Source organism: Lytechinus pictus, chromosome 8 (assembly GCF_037042905.1).
Source record: "Lytechinus pictus isolate F3 Inbred chromosome 8, Lp3.0, whole genome shotgun sequence".
NCBI classification, from domain to species: domain Eukaryota; kingdom Metazoa; phylum Echinodermata; class Echinoidea; order Temnopleuroida; family Toxopneustidae; genus Lytechinus; species Lytechinus pictus.
The window spans coordinates 27,659,077-27,677,733 of NC_087252.1; the positions used below are offsets into that span (position 1 = coordinate 27,659,077).

An 18,657-nucleotide genomic window follows, 5' to 3' on the forward strand; every position below is an offset into this window, starting at 1 on the left:
ACAAATCGAGAGTAAGCAGGGATGTTTGGATGCCCTTATTTCGTGCCATTTTCTACAGTCCTGTTCTAATGGCATCTACAGTACATTTGATTTGATTTGTAATTGGGCTGAAAAGTTACAAACTACGACTCCTCCCCGGGTTCGTATCCTCCATTTTATCCCCCATTTATAAAGTGATTATTAAAGAAGTAGTAATTTCTGATTGTAATGATTCATAGTACAGTTGTGGTGCAGTACCACATTTAGATAATGTTTTAGCTCTGTGTCCTCTTTGATGTCTATCTGCTTAATGAATGACAATCATGCATCTTTCCTGTACAAAACATTTTCTTTCACCCTGATTTATTTATTTTGTTCACTCTAGATCACGAAAGGATGGACTACAACAGCTATGTCCATCAAAACCAGAATGTGGGCCAGGGCACCCAGGACCAGGACCAGTATTTTGTGATTCACTCTGGGGGAGTAGGTCTGAGCGAAGATAGCCTTGCCGTGCTGAGTACCGCTTCGGACGATGCCGTGACTAACCAGATCCAGAGCAACCAAGGCGATCTATCGCACCTTCCAATACTGACATACTCGGGAGAAGAGTACGTGATGTATGTGAAAGAAGAGGTGAAGGAAGAAGAGGAGGAAGAAGAGGCGAAAGAAGCGGAGACAGGAGAGAGGGACGAAGACCGTGATGGTGATGACCATGAAGACATCAATGATATCCTTAGGAATGTAATGCAAGGTAAAGAAGGTTGTTCTTTAGCATGTCACAGACACATTTTTCGTGCAATTGTACATATGTATCTGTATCACAATGATTCGTTTTCTCTTTAATGCTCATCATGGGCATCAGTGCAGAGGATAATACTTTGTTTATGGGGGGGGGGCATCTTTTGTTGTTTCTTCACCAATGCCCATGACCAGCATTAAAGAGAAAATAAATCATGATGATACAGATTTATAGTGCATAAAGTGTTCATTTAAATAATTTCTTCACAATAGTTGGCAGAAAAAAAAAATGTTGCTTTGGTCTAACGTTACAAGTGTAGATACAGTAGTTTAGGTGGAAAACCTTCATAAAACCTTGTTCATCATAAAATTTTAGATTATTGTTGAGGTACATGTATACCTGCAGTTCTTACTACATTATTACCCCCCCCCCTCGAAGGTGACAGTCCTTTATTGCAAAATGATGATGACAGATTAACCAAAATTTCTAAAAATTAAAAAAAATATCTTAAAGGGGAATGAAACTTTGGAACATGTAGGCTTTTGTCGAAACAGAATTAAAAACAAAGAATGTTTGAGAAAAATTGGACAAATAAAGAGAAAGTTATGAGCATTTGAATATTGCAATCACTACTGCTATGGAGATCTCCTATTGGCAATGCGACGAGGATGTGTGATGTCACATGTGAACAACTTTCCCTTTGAAGGACTATAAAATACCCCCAAAATGTCTCTTCCTGTTTCTTACAGTGATACAAACTCTTTATCTATGAGGTATTCTTTAAAAATTTGTATTACATGCCCTCCTAAAGAAAGAACACATGATCTACTGATAGATGTGATAAAAGAGGCAGTTTAAGTGAATGTAGAAAAGAAATGGGGAGAGTTGTTCACAAGTGACATGACACATATTTGTTGCATTGCCAATGTGAGGATCTCCGTAGCATTATTGATCGCAATATTCAAATGCTCATAACTTTCTCATTATTTGTCCGATATTTCTCAAACTTTCGTTGATCTGTTTCTTCGATTTTTATGTCGTCACACAAGCTATCTTGTTCCAAATGTTTCATTCTCCTTTAAGTAGTCTACAAGTATCTGTTGTGCATGTGCTCAATTAAGTGCTCCCAATTTGTTATACATGTACATGTAAATGCCATTTTCTTTGCTTTTTCAGTACCAAGTTTGCAGTCTCTGTCCCCCACACCTTCAGAAGGGGAATCCCCCTCATCCATGACCCAGAGACGACCTTTAGCTGAGAAGCAATCCCACAATGCCACTGCACCAAGGTAGAGTGAAAATGTGCTCATGAAATTAATTTATTTCGTATATATTAGTAATAGTAATAGCTAATTGATTCAATATTAATAGGTTTATTTTGAAATACCTGTAGTTCAGTTGACAAAAGATTTCTAACAGATATAGATATTGATTATATCTGGGCATTTATAATCCTATGTAATCTTTATCTCCATAGATTCTAGGCAACTCCATAAAATATGTACATGTACATCCGACCCCATATTATGTAGGTGAGGCGTTCATGAAATTTTCTGTCTCTGATTTCTGGTTCTTATGACAGTCTGTAGTGCTCTCAAATGATCGTGACTTGGTCAGTTTATGAAGTGAAGTAAGACGTGAGAAAAATGGGGTTCGGATGTACAAAAAGGTTGATTAATTTACGCAATTGCCCATCTTTATATTTTCATTATTTTTTTCTTCCTTAAAAAATGCTTCTCCCTTTCGATGTCTTTAATTTATGTCATGTCACTTTCTCTATGTATTCAGCACAATGAATATTCAAGTATTGTACAAATAATATGAACATATTGTAATTAGCATTAACACGAATCAGAATCTTAATTTGAATATACTACTCTTTGATATCAACAGTTTTGCGATACGGTCAAATCCCAAGCTCACCATCCGTGCCAGTCTTCCCCCTGGGTTCAAATACAAGTTTCATAAGAGGAAAAAGGACTATGTTAGTGGTGTCATCAGTAGGCGGGTGATTGACAAGGGGCAATGTTTCGGCCCTTATAATGGATCCCTCATAGATGAGAAGATGGCACAAGATATAGGATCTACATGGGAGGTGAGTGTTATAGTCTATCAACCTGCAAGCACAGACCCTGATTGAAACTTTGATCAACATGTGGGTCTTCACACAAGACTAGCACATGTAAAATTTGCTGTTTCTATTTCAGGTCGAGAGGGCTGTCAGTACACGTGTCATTATTCATGTAGGCTGTGTATGTAGACCACTTAACGTGAGTGTGGGGTTTGCACAACAGACTCATAGACAGTCTTTTCGGCGTTTTGGGGTCTTGATCACTTGGAATCACATGAGGGCTACACAAAATTCCATGTTTGGGTATTCAATTATCAGGGCTTAATAGGTCCGAGACCAATGACACTGAACCGCCACTCAATTTCGCGAAGTGTATGCATGTTCATGGTGAAGCCAGTATTCCCTCTTTTCGCGTTCAAAGGGTTAAAGAATACTAAACATGTCTCAATTTAAAAAAAAAGTGAGGGAGACACACCTGACATCGAGCAGAAAAATTTGCACCATGTGATTAGGATTTTTTTTTTTTTCAATTTCAAATGTTGGGAGGCTTGTCATTGGTCTACCAGACCAATAAAATCAAAGAATACATAAGAAGGGCACTGGTAAATTCTCTTGACAATCAACCAATTCAGAACTGAATTTCCTGAAAGTTTTATCTTTTTTTTTTCTTGATTACAGCTTTGCCTTCGGGGTGTTGTATGGTATTACCTTGATGGCAGGAACATCAGCCATAACAACTGGTTATCCCACATCAGTCCAGCAAGGACCACAGCTGAGCAGAACCTAGAGGCCTTCCAGCATTACGGAGATATCTACTACCGAGCGATAGACAACATCCAACCCGATACAGAACTCAAGGTCTTCTATTCGGATGAATACAGGGAGAAGATAGGATGCAAAGTAAAACTGGACGATCTGAACTACCAAAGAGGTAGGAAAATGAAGACATCTAAAATATGGAACCATTTTGTCCCTAGCCATGTAATTATATCCCCTCTTGTAAAGAGCTTGTCACCTTATAATGATGTATTTGGTCCTTTTTCAGATTTCATAATGCATCATTATGATATCAGTATAATACCATTAATAATATTAAAGTTGAATTAAGAAGGGGGTGAGTTTCCATAAATATGGGTCCCACACACAATATATAGTATATCAGTTGTTCAAACAGATAGCATGTCACAAAAATCCTCTGCCTTCTCGATATTTTGCTTTGAAAGTCTATGAAATTAGCCACCTGTCAGAGCCCGAGAGACGAGTGTACAGAAAAATCACTCTTGAGTGTGACGTCACCGGGGGGAATTTAGTATAAGAGGTGCCCAAATATAATACAGAAATGCTATGCAGAGAGTTAAAGATGATTTTACAATTTTTTTCAAAGCAACTCCAATCAAACAAATAGGAATCATATGTACAAATCTTTACTTTCCCTGTATAAAAAACGTATGAATAACTATCATGAACTCTTAAATCATGATGTAAGATTGCAAACAGTGAGTTATTGAATGATATTTTCACTATTTCTCAATTTATTTTTTCACGATGTTCCATCAAGTGAGTAGCTGGAAAGTAATTCCGGCGGCTAGCTCAGCTCTATGCGCGCTGCACGCCTATACAATACACCAAATACCTTATGCAATACACACAACACCCAGACATTGAGTGTATACTGTAGTGGTCTGGTATGTCGACCCGCAGTTCATGACCCATGCAGCGATCCCCTGGCGTCTCTTTCTTCTTTCCTTTTGTCTTTGACTCCATTTTGATATCCTCTGGATCATTTCCACTCATAGCTCATTCAACAGAACAATCTTGAATCAAACGTACTATTCTTCTCGGCCTTCCGAGTTGTTTTCTATATTTAATTACGCTAGAGGTCACCGTCACACATACAAACGGAATTCGCAAGTGAGTTGAAGACAGAAAGAAAGGTATGCGGTACGGTAGCTCGACAGCTAGCTGCGCCGGAGCAGGCGGCCGGTCGGCACAAAGCAATTCCGCAACCAACTGTTTTTTGCAAGAGCCGCGTCACACGCGGATGAATATGTCATAATAACACGTCTGCTACGTTATCGACTGGTGAGAAGATCTCGATCAAATTTCATATTATTCGCCTTGAAATTATTCCTTTAGGGTCTATGGTATCATTCTGAGGGAATTTACATATTTGGAATAATAGTATGGGTATAAATATACTTTTAATCATTTCCTCTTTGCTAGTTCTCCGGCTCGCAGATACAACTTCAACTGCAGTTTATTCCATTATGACTTGTTTCGCCACGGACACAGTCCTGAACGAAAACAAGGCATTAAAATCCTCTAAATTCGCTACAAAGAAGGACAGTTTTAACAATGTAGGGACATATTATTGACTATATGTCTTTGAATAATTATTACTTCCTTCAATATCGTTCACATAAAATCAATAGCGATAAAATGAAGTTTTGACACAAAAGTAAATATGAAGGCGTACGTGCATAGTACACAAAACGGCACTGCCTTGTTTACTACACCAGGACCGAATACCCCCCCCCCCCCCCCCCCCCCGGTGACGACACAGTCAAAGAACACCCGTCTCGGTAGGCATTGCAGGAGCGAACTCAGGGAAAATGGGTAGGGATAAATCGTTCAAATTCACTATTTTGAAAAAAGAAAATGGGGGGTCGAATCACCTCTTAGTGTTTGGGGGTTGTAAGGTTGCTATTAATGTAAAAATCTCAATATTTGGAATCGTCTTCTTAATTCAACTTAATAATGATCCATATTTTATTGTTCGAAATAGAAATCCTCTGAAAATTCATTTTGCCCAATCGATCATGGGCCCAGCTGCCACTGTGCAGCGCCAGATTGACGCTGTTCTATTCCTTGAATCGTTGAATGCCTAACATGGTAGCAGCAACTCCCCCATCTCTTAATGTCTTTTGGTCTGACGCAGCCAGGGCTCGAACTCCTGACTTCCCAGTTGTGATGCTCTATTAACTGAGCTAGCACACCGGTTGATTTCTACTTGAAATAAGACTGCGAACAACCTATAATACGAACAGTAGTCACTTCTAGGAAGCATTTCATCAATATTTGTTGTCAGGGCTCAAAGTCATGACCTTGAGTATTTGTCAATTTTTAGATCGATCATTAATTTTGCTCATAAAAAAAACCTTTCAGGTATTATTATTTACATGGATATTCAATAGAAAAAGATAAGGTATACCTCTCAGGTTTTTCTATCCACGAGAATGTCCAGATTTCCCACTGTCATGGTAAATCCTGGAAAAAATTGTGGTCCTGGAAAGTCAGGGAATTTGGAAAATTTGTGAAAAGTCATGGAATTGCATTTACCTCTTGGCTATGGCAGCTTTCCAGTTTGTCATGTCTTCCAACTTTCTTACTCTGTAATCATACTCTGCTATTATAATTGGTGTTTAATGCTTTCCATTTTTTCTAGTTTTGTGACATCCCAAATTCTACATAACTCCCAGGACGTCACGGGAAGTCGTGGAAAGCAGCAATGTAGTCATGGAAAAGTCATGGAATTATGTTTTCTACTTTCGACATTGTGAAATCATCCCTTTAATTGCTTTATTAATGTTTCATCCCCTGTCTTCCTTTCCAGGTACCGATGACTTCCAGTGCATGGAATGCAATGCCAGGTGCAAGACCTCAAAGACGATGCTGAGACACATCAAGTTCAATCATGAGCAGCAAGAGGGGGCTACCAACCGACAAGAAACCTCTGGTAGACAATCAGCCTGGGGCACCACTTCTGCTTCGGATCAACTCCTTCATTTTGCCAGGGAGGCCTTGTCCAAAAGCGATGCTGCCCAAACATCCTCTGAGAGCGCTGCGTCCGAGAAGGATGTGTTCAGGGAAGATAGGTCCATGCAGAAGGATAGGTTACTAACTGGAGGCCATCTCAATCAGAGCATTATGCATTCTTCAAGATGTGGCAGAGAGGGTGATGCAAGGAAGCATTCTATGATTTACAGCAGCAAGGACTCGGCGATGGTCAAGAAAGATGCTGCATCGTCAAGACCAGACACTTCTGTAGGACCTAGTTTAGAGTGTCCAACCTGTGGTAAGAGCTTCCAGAATGAAGGTATGCTGGCTTCCCATCAGTTGTTCCACCGAACAACCATCAAAGAGTTCATTTGCGAAGTATGCAGCAAGGTTTCCAAGACATTCCAAGCGCACGTCAGGCATCGGAACAGCCACGCAGAGCATCTGCACCACTGTTTCCTATGTGAGAGCAAGTACCGTTATGTGTCCAGTTTCTATCGGCATTTAAGAAATGGACACCGTATTAAAAAGCTACGGGAGAAATACTTCTGTCTGCTGTGCAAGGAGACATTGCCTAACAAGACAGTCATGATTGCACACCGGACTGAGTGTGCACCAAGGAAACGATATGTTGATAAGGAAGAGTATCAGTGGAGACGGGAAGAGGCTGAAGCGGAAAGGAGATCAGAGGCTATGAAAAGTCATAGACAAGGAACTCAAGGTTCTACTAATTATTATGCCAAGGAAGTTGCCTCTGATGAAGAAGATTTTGGTGATCATGAGCCTTATCATTCAGGGGAAGATAATGGAAGTTGGATTGGCGAGGTGGAAGAGCAAAGATCTGAGGAAGAAATGGGCTTGAGCAGTGTGGACAGTACCTCAAGCATCAAAGAGATTGATGATGCTGATTTACACCTTAGACATCATCAAGAAGACTCTGATAAACTTGGCAAGATGTTGGATTATTACGACAGACCACGTCCTTTCCGTTGCAAATATGATTCTTGTCCTAGGAGATACGTCACCAGCCACGATCTCTACACACACATCCGCAATGTCCACAGACCTCAAACTAAGAAGAAATTGGATCTTCGTCCCTACAAGTGCGACCAATGCCCTAGGACTTTCGCATCTCTGAAAGGATTCAACAACCACAAAGTGGATCACACAGGCGCCAAACTCTTCAAATGCGAGCCATGTTCCAAGTGGTTCCACACCGAGGAGCGCCTCTACAGGCACAATCACAGGATACACAAGAATCGCGCCAAGACGCACGAGTGCAAGGTCTGCGGCAAGAAGTTCCTGGAGGGATTCGCGTTGAAAAAGCACGAGCAGCGCCATCGAGGGGAGAGAAACTTTGCATGTGATATTTGCGAAAGGACCTTCACCTCCAAGCACTGTCTCCAGACCCATATGGTGAAACACACAGGAGAGAAACCTTTCGCTTGTGAAGTATGCGGGAAGCGGTTCTCATTGAACCTCAGCCTAGTTCGCCATGCTGCTACACATGATTCTCTTGACGGAGCAAACAATATTGGTGATAGAAGCTTCATGTGAAAATGACCAAACACATCTTGAGAAGGAGGCAATAAATATATATTTCTTTTTATTTTGGGGGGCTACTCATCACTACCAAATGCCAAAATCTGCAATGAAAGGGGAAGTTTGGCAGCTTTTAATTTTCCCTCAGCTCTCTTGAACATTTCAGGGTTTGTAAAGAATGGCCCCAAGCCCCCAGGTACACATAATTTTCCCTTGTGAAAAGTCTCAACTTGTCTGGATTCTTATCTCGATTACGATCTAGTTTTTCAGCGTTTTGGGGGTCTTTGGTTATTGCGAAGTTATGAAAATCACTGAAATAATCGTGAAGGAACTGTGAATTTCTGCCATGAGATTGAGAAGATTTAAGAGAACATGGATATGAAAACAACTGTTACGCTGCAATTTGGCCATAAACAGTTTCAGAAGAAAAAATAATTTTGTGCATGGACTTGTGAATCACACAAAGTAGTATGGTTCTATGATTATTGCTGTGCCATACTGGAGTGATAAAGTAAGCTAAAGGAGAATGAAACCCTTGAAACCAGCTGAATCCATATCAAAGAGAAAAATCAAAGAAACATATTGTTGAAAGTTTGAGGAAGATTGAATGAATAATAAGAAAGTTATGAGCATTTGAATATTGAGATCACTAATGCCATGTAGATCCTCCCATTGGCAATGCGACCAAGATCTGTGATGTCACACACGTACAACTCCCTCATTACTTTAGTACTTATTTCACTTATATTCTCACTTTTATAGAGTCTATCACAAGGTGAGGTGTTCTCTTTATGAGAGGACAAGTACAGAGGTTTCACAACATTATATCATTGATGAATCGTTTGTCATATGATTAGAATGAGCAAAAAGAGATATTTTGGGGGTATATTTTCAGTGTCCAAAAGGGGAGAGTTGTTCATCTGTGACATCATAGATCTTGGTCGCATTGTCAATGGGAGGATCTCCATAGCATTTATAGTGATCTCGACATTCAAATGCTCATAACTCTTCTATTGCTAGTCCTATTTTACTCAAACTTTTGTTGATCTCATTCTTTGATTTTTCTGCTTTCACAAAAGCTAACTTGCTCCAAGAGTTTCATTCTCCTTTAACTATTGACAGTACTTGATTATGTACGCAGTCCATTCATTTTTTGACAAGAATCACACTTCACATCTTATAAAGAAAGTAATACTGGTTCCAGACGACATACTCTAATAAAACAACTCGTGTATGATAATAATGATATAGAACATTTCTAAAGCGCCAAATCCACATTGATTATGTGCTCAAGGCACTGCGAAAAGGAAATAAGAGAACAATTACATGGAGCAGGAAGGGACAAAGATAAAAGAAGCACAGTCATGACAATGAAAGGAAACTACTGGAAGGCAATTTTAAACTAATGGGTTTTAGAGCAATTTAGAAATTATCGATATTTGAAATACTACGAATGGAATATGGCAACTGATGCATGGAAACACAAAGGAATAAAAAAAGTAGAAAAAGCATGTTTTTTATTTTTCAATATCCACAAATCCTGAATGCTTCCTTGAGAATGTACACTGTTCTTCCACCCGGTAATTGAGAAATGCTGAGAGATAACATAGTGTCATTTGTTTAAAGACATATTTTCTGTGAATATTTTTGCCGTTTTGCAACATTCATACTTAAAGGGATTTCTTTTAGTTTTCAAGTCCAAAGAATGTATTCTGAAAGAAGAAATAAGTTATGTATTTTTATTTTATCATAAGAATTTCAATTCATCTAGTCTTCTTTCTCTCTTTCCAACATTCTTGACATTTTGCCAGTGGCGATGGAACATGTTATTGTTCATTTTTTTTTTTTTTCATACCGGGTATTTATTCTTGACTTTACAGTCACCTCATGTGAATCCTTGCAACTCGGCACTGAACCACATCTGTTTGTGTTATCATTTTGTTTCTTTTCATTGTTTTAAGTGGAATCCATATTTATTTGTTCCTGATTCCAAGCCAATTTTGCATTATAAAGTCCCAGTATTATTGTACAGTGCTTTGGAATCTTCGGTAGTACTTAAGTGTGTCCCCCCCTCTTGGTCCTCCTTTTTCCTCTTCTTTTCTATATTATCATTAGTATCATCGTCATCATCATTGTCTTCATCATTGTCTTCATCGTTAGCATCGTCGTCAGGATCATGATCATTACCATCATCTTCATCATCATCATTACCATCATCATCATCATTACCATCATAATCATAATGACCATCATCATTAACATCATCAGTAGCATTATTATTAGCAAATTCATCTTCATCATCAACATCATTATCATAACCATCGTCATAATCATTATCATTGACAACCTCCCCATTGTCATCATCATCATCATCTGTTATACCGTATGTAAGATATTTGCTTATTGAGTTATTTTGGTGCTAGAAATCGTGATTTGTAATTATTAGTCTTCCTTCTCAAACCAGCATTTAGTTCAACTTCCTTCGATGAATGCTGCCCTCGTTTGACAAGTATGGGAAAGTACCACTTAGAGACATGAAACCTGTTTGCTTTCATTTTGTAAAAAAATTGAATATCAACATTTCCCCAAAGAGATATCATTCTCGAATAACTTGGATGACATGTAATAAATCCATTTTACTATTCTTATATACACAGTAGTTTGAGTCTTCTAGTAGACCTATATTAGTGTAATGTTTGTATAAGCTCAAAGTTGTGTTATTTTAAATTGAGGTTGATGTCATTTTAAATTGAAGTTGATGTTATTCATTTGTCTCACCTGTATGACAGAGTGAGATTATAAATGCCGCTTTTCATAATCAACATAGTATTGCATCATTATATGAATGGTGTTTTTTATGAATAATTTTCTTATGGTCGTTTTCAAAGTCAGCACTACTTCTGTATTGAATCGCGTAATGCAGGTGAGACTGCCAGAGGCACTCCACTTGTTTAATTCTTGAATACTTGTCGAATTCCTGCTCCAATTATTTTGAGGATAATTCATTTGTATGAGTTTTACAAGATACCAAAGTTGAAGCATTTCAAAATGTTTTTTTTCCTCCCTCCCCCTTCAATATTTCACCTAAATTGTAGATCTTTGTTGAAAGTATAAGCCTACACAATATGTAAGTCTTACTCTAATCTTTACATCATTTCACTATCATAGTATAGCAAATATCAAACTCAGTCACATATTTTTGTCAACAACAAACAAAACCTTTACTGTATTTTCATCTCAGAATATGTTACTGTATGATGAAACCCTTCCAGATTCATTAAAACACTACAGTTTCATGTATATAGTATATATATATATATATATATATATATATATATATATATATATATATATATATATATATATATATATATATATATATACATATATATATATATATATGATCATGGCCAACCAAATTAAATTTTCCCTCAGATTGAAAATGATGTTCGGGGTTTATACAAAGTTCTTCATAAGGAAGACTGTTTCGACACATCTCATGTTTGTTAATGAAACTGGAAATGTAAATGCAGGTGTAAGTGTAAATGTATTTGTACATTATGTAAATGTATTTGTACATGTGAATTATGGAAATGTAATTGTGCATGTAAATGTAAAAGAGTACACGTAAATGCGAATAAAAGCATATGTAAATGTACCAAAGACATTGAAGTATGCGTACATATAGGCCAACAGTAAATTGCATTCTGTTGTACAGTATTTTGTAGTAAAATCTTACCATTTTTTAGAAAACATTGCAACTCTTGTATTGATTATGTAATAAATCTATACTCATTTAAAATGCAATTCTTAGAGGTCTACAGTCAAGTTTGTTATCGCAAGTGTTTGCAAGACATGGCTTCAGCTTCTGGTGCAAATGAGATAAACAAATCATTATTTAACAAATTTTTGTTGTCAGGATTTGTACATGCCTTGGTTAAAAACGGTCGTGGGTTACATGGAATTGTAGATTTGATCTTGTTTTTTTTATGTTACACAGTTCATAATGATAATGATGATTAATGAAAGAGGGAAATGAAAGAACTTTGGGAAGTGCATGAAAAGGAAAGAGATGGTCGAGGAAACCAAAATCTTCAGCTTCTGGTATAGATATCAAATCATTATTTAAAGTTGGTTGCGAGGTTTTGTACATGGTTTGAAATGGATTGGGTTACATGCAATTGTAGATTTGATCTTTTCCTTTTTTATGTAATTTTGACCATAATGATAAGGGGGAAATGAATGAAAGAACCGGGGGAAGTGAAAAGGAGATAGAGGGTGTAGGGAGATCGGGAATAAAACTATTTATAGAGGGGTAGGGTTGGGAGTTGGACTACACAGAGAATGGATGTTTGTGTGTGTGTGTGGGGGGGGGGGGGGGGGGTTGTGTGTATAAGTGTGGGTGTATATTGGTGAGTGTGTGTGAGACATAAGGGGTGCATTATCATGTGGTCCTAATCATGGGCGGAAGTCCAAGGGGGGACGTGTCCCCCCTACCAAAAATAGTAGGGGGGACACAATATCAAATGTCCCCCTACTATTTTTGATCTTTTATGATGGACAAATATGCATCATTCACGTTCGAAATAATACATTTATTTTGGACTAAATGACCTTACATTTTGGGTAAAAACCTTCTTTTTTGGGCGGGGCTTGTCAAATTTTCCAAAGAGACTAAAATAAGATGAGGGGAAGACTTGGAAAATAAAAAGAATCTTTCATGTCACTATATGAAATTTTCGCTCGCGCTCGCATTGCCTGTCAGGTGATTTTTCAATATGGAGCTTAAATATCAAGATTGGAAGTCAATATACATTACACATTTCACCTCGGAAATCGAACTTTCATTTCCGGTATTTTGTGTGATTTACAAACTGATCTTTAAAAAGTGCTTTGTAAAAGTGACAGCTTCATGGTCTGAATATTGACATTTTCTGCTCGCACTGAGCGCTCGCAAATTTCGAATTAACTACCTATTATTTTTGTGTATTCCATTTAGTTTGAAAAAAAAAATCAAGTCTGATTGTCAAAACGTATCAGATAGCGCTGGCTACTCGCTCGCATTTTAATTGGCGATTTATGTATGTCTCAAAACTCTCAATATTGGTTTTCATGACAGTTTATCAAAGATTTTGGCTCGCGATTTGCGCTCGCATTAATGGTTAAAAAATATTTTGACTGATGCATTCTATTCATAATTACAAAATTGCTTGAAATGTCCAGTTTTCAGGCCATAATATCATCAGATTTCTCGCCCTCATTAGGCATTAATAAATAAGATATTAACAATTTAACAATTAAATTGTCCCTTTTGTTTCATCTCGCGCTTAGCAAGAGGAATAGGAAGATTTTCATATGACATGTCCCAATTAAGGATGTCCCGGTCCTATGTCAAAACTCGAATGACAATGAAAAATATCACCTCTTTATTAAGTGCGATCCATATCCACCTCACAAATATATAGCTGAAATGGACTCTTCTTCACATTTTTCATGATAAAAGAGGTGTAGAATGCTTTGATTCTAGGTCTAAATATGAAACACACGCATGTTTATTCAGATATTCAACTTGTTCTCTATTTAAATCATTATCCATTTTCAGATCACAATATCAAAAATTTTCTGCTCGCGCTTTGTGCTCACATTATTAATGTAGAAAGATCCCCTATTACTCATCCTTTTCATGATTTACAAAACATGAATAGAGTGTCCCGTTTATAGGTCTAAATCTCGAATTTTTCTGCTCGCGCTTCGCTTGCATCAATCGGTTAGTTATATAGCTACCCTGTTCACGATTACGAAAATTGATTAAAATTTTCGATTCTTTTTGTAGAAATGTCAACAATTTTCAGCTCGCGATTCGCGCTAGCATTATTGATTGTTGAAATATGTAACGTCCTCATGGCTAAGTGCAAGCAATCCTTAACAAGTACCTTTTCGATCAGTTCAAATAAAAAAACATTTTATGGCTGCACTTTGCACTCGCATTAATGTAAGGACCGGGTATAAGGAAGGCCCTCAATTACTCATCATTTTCATGATTTACAAAACATGAATAGAGTGTCTCGTTCTTAGGTCTAAATCTCAAAATTTTCCGCTCGCGCTTCGCGTTCGCATCAATTGTTTAGTTATATACCTATTATATGTTTCAGTTACAAAAAGTGCTTAGAATTTCCATTCTTTAGGCAAAAATTTCAAAAAAAATTAAGATCGCGCTTCGCGCTCGCATTATTTGATTGTTGAAATATGTAACGTATTCATGGCTAACCTTTTCCATCAGTTTCCATCTGCTCGCACTTCGCGTTTGAAGTAATTATTTAGTTGCATATACATCTTTTTTCAGGATAACAAACATTGCCCAGAATGTTCAAATTTTAGGAAAAAATACATAAAATCCCCCCCAAAAAAAAATTTGCTCGCGCTTCTCGCTCGCATTACATAGATAAGGATTATGATATTATATATTTATGTTGAATTATAAGAATAAAGCTAAAAAGTGGCCATAAGGACTACTCCTTCAATGAAACAAACAAAAATCATCTTCAAATTCAAATTCAAATTCAAATTCATTTATTTCACTTCCATCAAACAAAAACAAATTGTATACCATATATAAAACATAAATATTTGTATCCGTTGCAAACAAAATTAATTATACATATGTAGTGAAAAAAAAAAACACTTAGACGATTTGGGCAACACATTGTAGGTTTTAAATATATATACTATTTTTCAATAGAAATTAAATTAAGATGGAAATGGAGGGACCCACTAAAAAGCAATGCTTGTACAATGTGGGCCCCTCAAGAAATAGATAACACAACAAATAACAAAATAACAAAGTATAAATACAGATAATCAAATGAGAAAAGAATGAATAAATGAGAGGGAAATACTCACAAAATAAATACAAAGTAATAAAAAATATACAGTTTGGTGAAGGACAAAACAACCCGTCCTAAAAATATCTACCCTTCCCACCCCCCCCCCCCCAGAAAAACTTGAGAAGAAAAAAAAAAGGGGGAGAATGCCCTGAGAAGATGGATGGGTGCTGCTGTACGTAGATAGAACACATGCCGTCGTGGACTCAAGCAAACTGGATTCAATGATGTGTATAAGAGGAGAAAAAATATATAAAATAACCTGGAAAGAATATAATGCACGAAAAATGTGATTGATGCCGTTAAACAAATAACCGGTAGGAAGGCGGATAAGCGGACTGGAGAGGAGAAAATAGAGGAGAGGATAGACACAATAATGAGCACATCTGAGAAGGACTTGTGTCATATTTTTTTAATGAAAAAAGGATAATAATTTTATGTTTTAATTTTAGTTTAAAGTAATAATGATGATGACTTGACAGAAATGATGAATTAAAATTAATTTGGGAGTATATTATAAGGTTTTAATAGAGATAATTTGAATTTAGTCTTAAAAGAGTTCAAAGATTTTGCATTTGTTATATCATTATGAAGTGAGTTCCATAACTTCGGTCCATCGTATATAAATGTGTTCTGAGCCCGCAAAGTTCTTAAAAGTGGTAAATGAAATTCACCCAATCGCCTTGTTGGATAGTTGTGAATGGATTGATTTTTTGGAAACATTGAATTGAATACATTTGGGAGGTTGTTGTTGTTATAGTTATACATAAACTGACCGAGATTAAACAAATATAAGTCCTTAATTTTCAATATTCTATGTTAAAAAAATAATGGGTCAGTATGAGACAAATATGCCGTGTGACATATAATACGTAGAGACTTCTTTTGTAATAGGAGTAATTTGTCTAAGAGTGTTTGTTGTGTGTTACCCCACGCTAAAATTCCATAATTTAAATAAGGCAATATAAGGGATGAATATAATGTAAGCAGGGACGATAATGGTAAACAAAATTTAAGCTTGTTAATTATACCAATGTTGCGTGAAATAGTTTTACATATGTTATCTATGTGAAATTTCCATGAGAGCTTATTATCGACTGTTATTCCAAGAAACTTAATATGGGATACATTTTCCAAGGGAGTTCCATCCAAAATAATATCAACAGGAAGTGTATTTATGGAGTTGCTAAACAACATGTATTTTGTTTTTTGAAGATTTAGTGACAATTTATTTGCTCTTATCCATTCGGTGACATTTTCTAGTTCAGAGTTGATTATATTAGCAAGGTGAAGAGGATTTTTATGTGAAAAAAATAAGTTAGAGTCGTCCGCAAAGAGAATGAAAGAAAGAACGTCTGATGATCTACAAAAATCATTAATATAAACTATAAACAAAATCGGGCCTAAAATACTACCCTGGGGAACTCCACAATTATTTTTTTTCATTTGAGAATTGCAACCGTTTAAAAAGACATATTGCTTCCTATTCAAGAGGTAGCTCCTGAACCACTCCAAGGCCTTCCCACGCACTCCATAATGATGTAATTTGTTAAGTAAAATATCATGATTAATGGTGTCGAAGGCCTTGGAGAAGTCCAGGAACAAACCAATTAAATGAGAAGATTTATCGATTGAATGTGCCGCTTTTTCAATGAAACTCAATAAAGCATGTGTGGTGCTATGCTTTTCCCTAAATCCAAATTGGGAATTTGAAAGAATATTATTTGATTTGAAAAAATTTACAGTTCTTTTATAAATAATCTTTTCAAGTATTTTCGACAATGTAGATAACAAAGAAATAGGGCGATAATTATTAACATCTAATTTATCACCCTTTTTAAACAAGGGAATGACTTTTGCAATTTTCATGCTCTCGGGGACAATGCCGTTAAGAAGTGACAGATTGAAAATATGAGTTAGGGGATCCGCAATTGACGATATTACCCCCTTAAGAAGAAAATTATTGATGTCATCATGTCCTGTACTTTTTTTAGAACTAAAATCAGAGACAATATTAATTATCTCCTGATTATAAGTTGGAGCGAGAAACATTGAACTAGAATTTGGTGGGCCTAAAAATTCAGAAAAGTGTTTTGTTGCGGGAGGAATATTACTTGCAAGATTTTCCCCAATTGAAGAAAAGTGATTATTCAGGATACTACAAATTTGGTGGGAATCTTCAAAAATAACATCGCCAGATCTAATTTTTGTAATATTGGATTTGTTATTTGATATATTCATTGCTTGTTTTAAAACTTTCCAAGTATTTTGCATATCACGCTTGAATAGTTGTAACTGGTTTGTAAAATATCTTTTCTTTTCTAAACGTATAATTTTTGTCAATGTATTTTTGTAAGAAGTATATTTAAGTTTGGATTGCTCAGAGCGTTTCATTTTATGTTTATAATACAAATTATTCTTCCTATTTATCGAACGCAAGAGCGATTTGGAAATCCATGGGAGCTTCGGTGATTTTTTGTAGTTAGATGTCTTATCTCTAAGTTTTGGAATATGAGTGTCAAAGTGTAAATTAAAAATGTTCATAAAATTTTCAAAGGACAAGTTTACGTCATTATTATCAAAGACACAAGACCAATCAACATCGTCTAAACTAGCACCCAGACGAGCTATATTTTCGTGTGTTATTCTTCGTTTTAATGGACGGCTATATATGTTATTGAATCTGTCTTTTAAAGAGAAATTAGTCGAGACAGGGAAGTGATCAGTGATATCAGAGAGTAATATGAAGGAATCGGGTGGGGGAAGAACGTTACAGAAAATATTATCAATAAGAGAAGCGGATTCATTGACTATGCGTGTGGGTTTAGATATTAAAGGTAAGTAAGAAGCGGATAAAAATGTTTCCAAAAAATCTTGTGTGACATTATTTTGTTTTAGTAAATCAATATTAAAATCGCCCATTATAAAGCAATTTTTATTATCAAAAATTGGATTTTTAACTAAGTCTGAGAGATGATCTAAAAATGATTTAATATTCGAACTCGGAGGCCTGTATATAACACCTATGATAATGTTTTTGCTGTTAGGGATAGTAATTTCAATAAAAAGAGATTCAATTGTATCAGTCATGCTGTTAAGTTCGTCTCGAACTACATAATCATAGGATTGTGAAACATATAACGCAACGCCCCCACCCATCCTATTTTGTCTGTTGTTAACTAAAAGATCATATCCATCGAGAGCGAATGGAAGGCTTGAATCATGAGAAAGCCATGTTTCGGTTAGACCTACTACTGAAAATGTTTGCATGGTGGGATTATTCAAAAGTAACCGTAATTCATCAAAGTGTTTATTAATGCTCCTAATATTAAGGTGTATAAGAGAAAAAGAGGAGTTATCAAATTCCTTAACAACATTATTAAACTGGTTGTGGGTGACGTATTCAGAACATGGACTTTGAAATTGGTTATCAGTGTCAAAATCATAATTCAACTCTTGTGACGATGAATTAAATTTGTCTGTAACATGATTTTCAAAGGAATTAACATAGGGATTTATGTTTGATTCACCTTCTACTAATGGTGGTCTAAACAGGTCAAGAAAGTCATCATCGTTAATTGAATTGAATGGTGTATCTACCGAATTTGCCATATTAAAGAAAAATCAGAAAACGCATTTTTTTGTTTAGATGACATTAAAATGTCT

General features: G+C 36.3%; 1 protein-coding gene across 1 annotated transcript; it reads left to right on the top strand.

The window, feature by feature from the left end:
- The first annotated feature begins 367 nt into the window (after positions 1-367).
- Positions 368-11,159, top strand: LOC129266164 (zinc finger protein 91-like). The gene is made up of 5 exons (XM_054904009.2): positions 368-733; positions 1,898-2,009; positions 2,614-2,815; positions 3,470-3,722; positions 6,405-11,159. Exons 1-5 carry the CDS (start codon positions 376-378, stop codon positions 8,123-8,125), a joined length of 2,646 nt encoding a protein of 881 aa, XP_054759984.2. The 5' UTR covers positions 368-375; the 3' UTR covers positions 8,126-11,159.
- The last annotated feature ends 7,498 nt before the right edge of the window (positions 11,160-18,657 follow it).

Coding starts and splice junctions, on each gene's coding strand:
- LOC129266164 (XM_054904009.2), top strand. CDS start 376: ATGGACTACAACAGCTATGTCCATCAAAACCAGAATGTGGGCCAGGGC. Junction 2,816..3,469: donor ATATAGGATCTACATGGGAG/GTGAGTGTTATA, acceptor TCTTGATTACAG/CTTTGCCTTCGGGGTGTTGT. Junction 3,723..6,404: donor CGATCTGAACTACCAAAGAG/GTAGGAAAATGA, acceptor CTTCCTTTCCAG/GTACCGATGACTTCCAGTGC.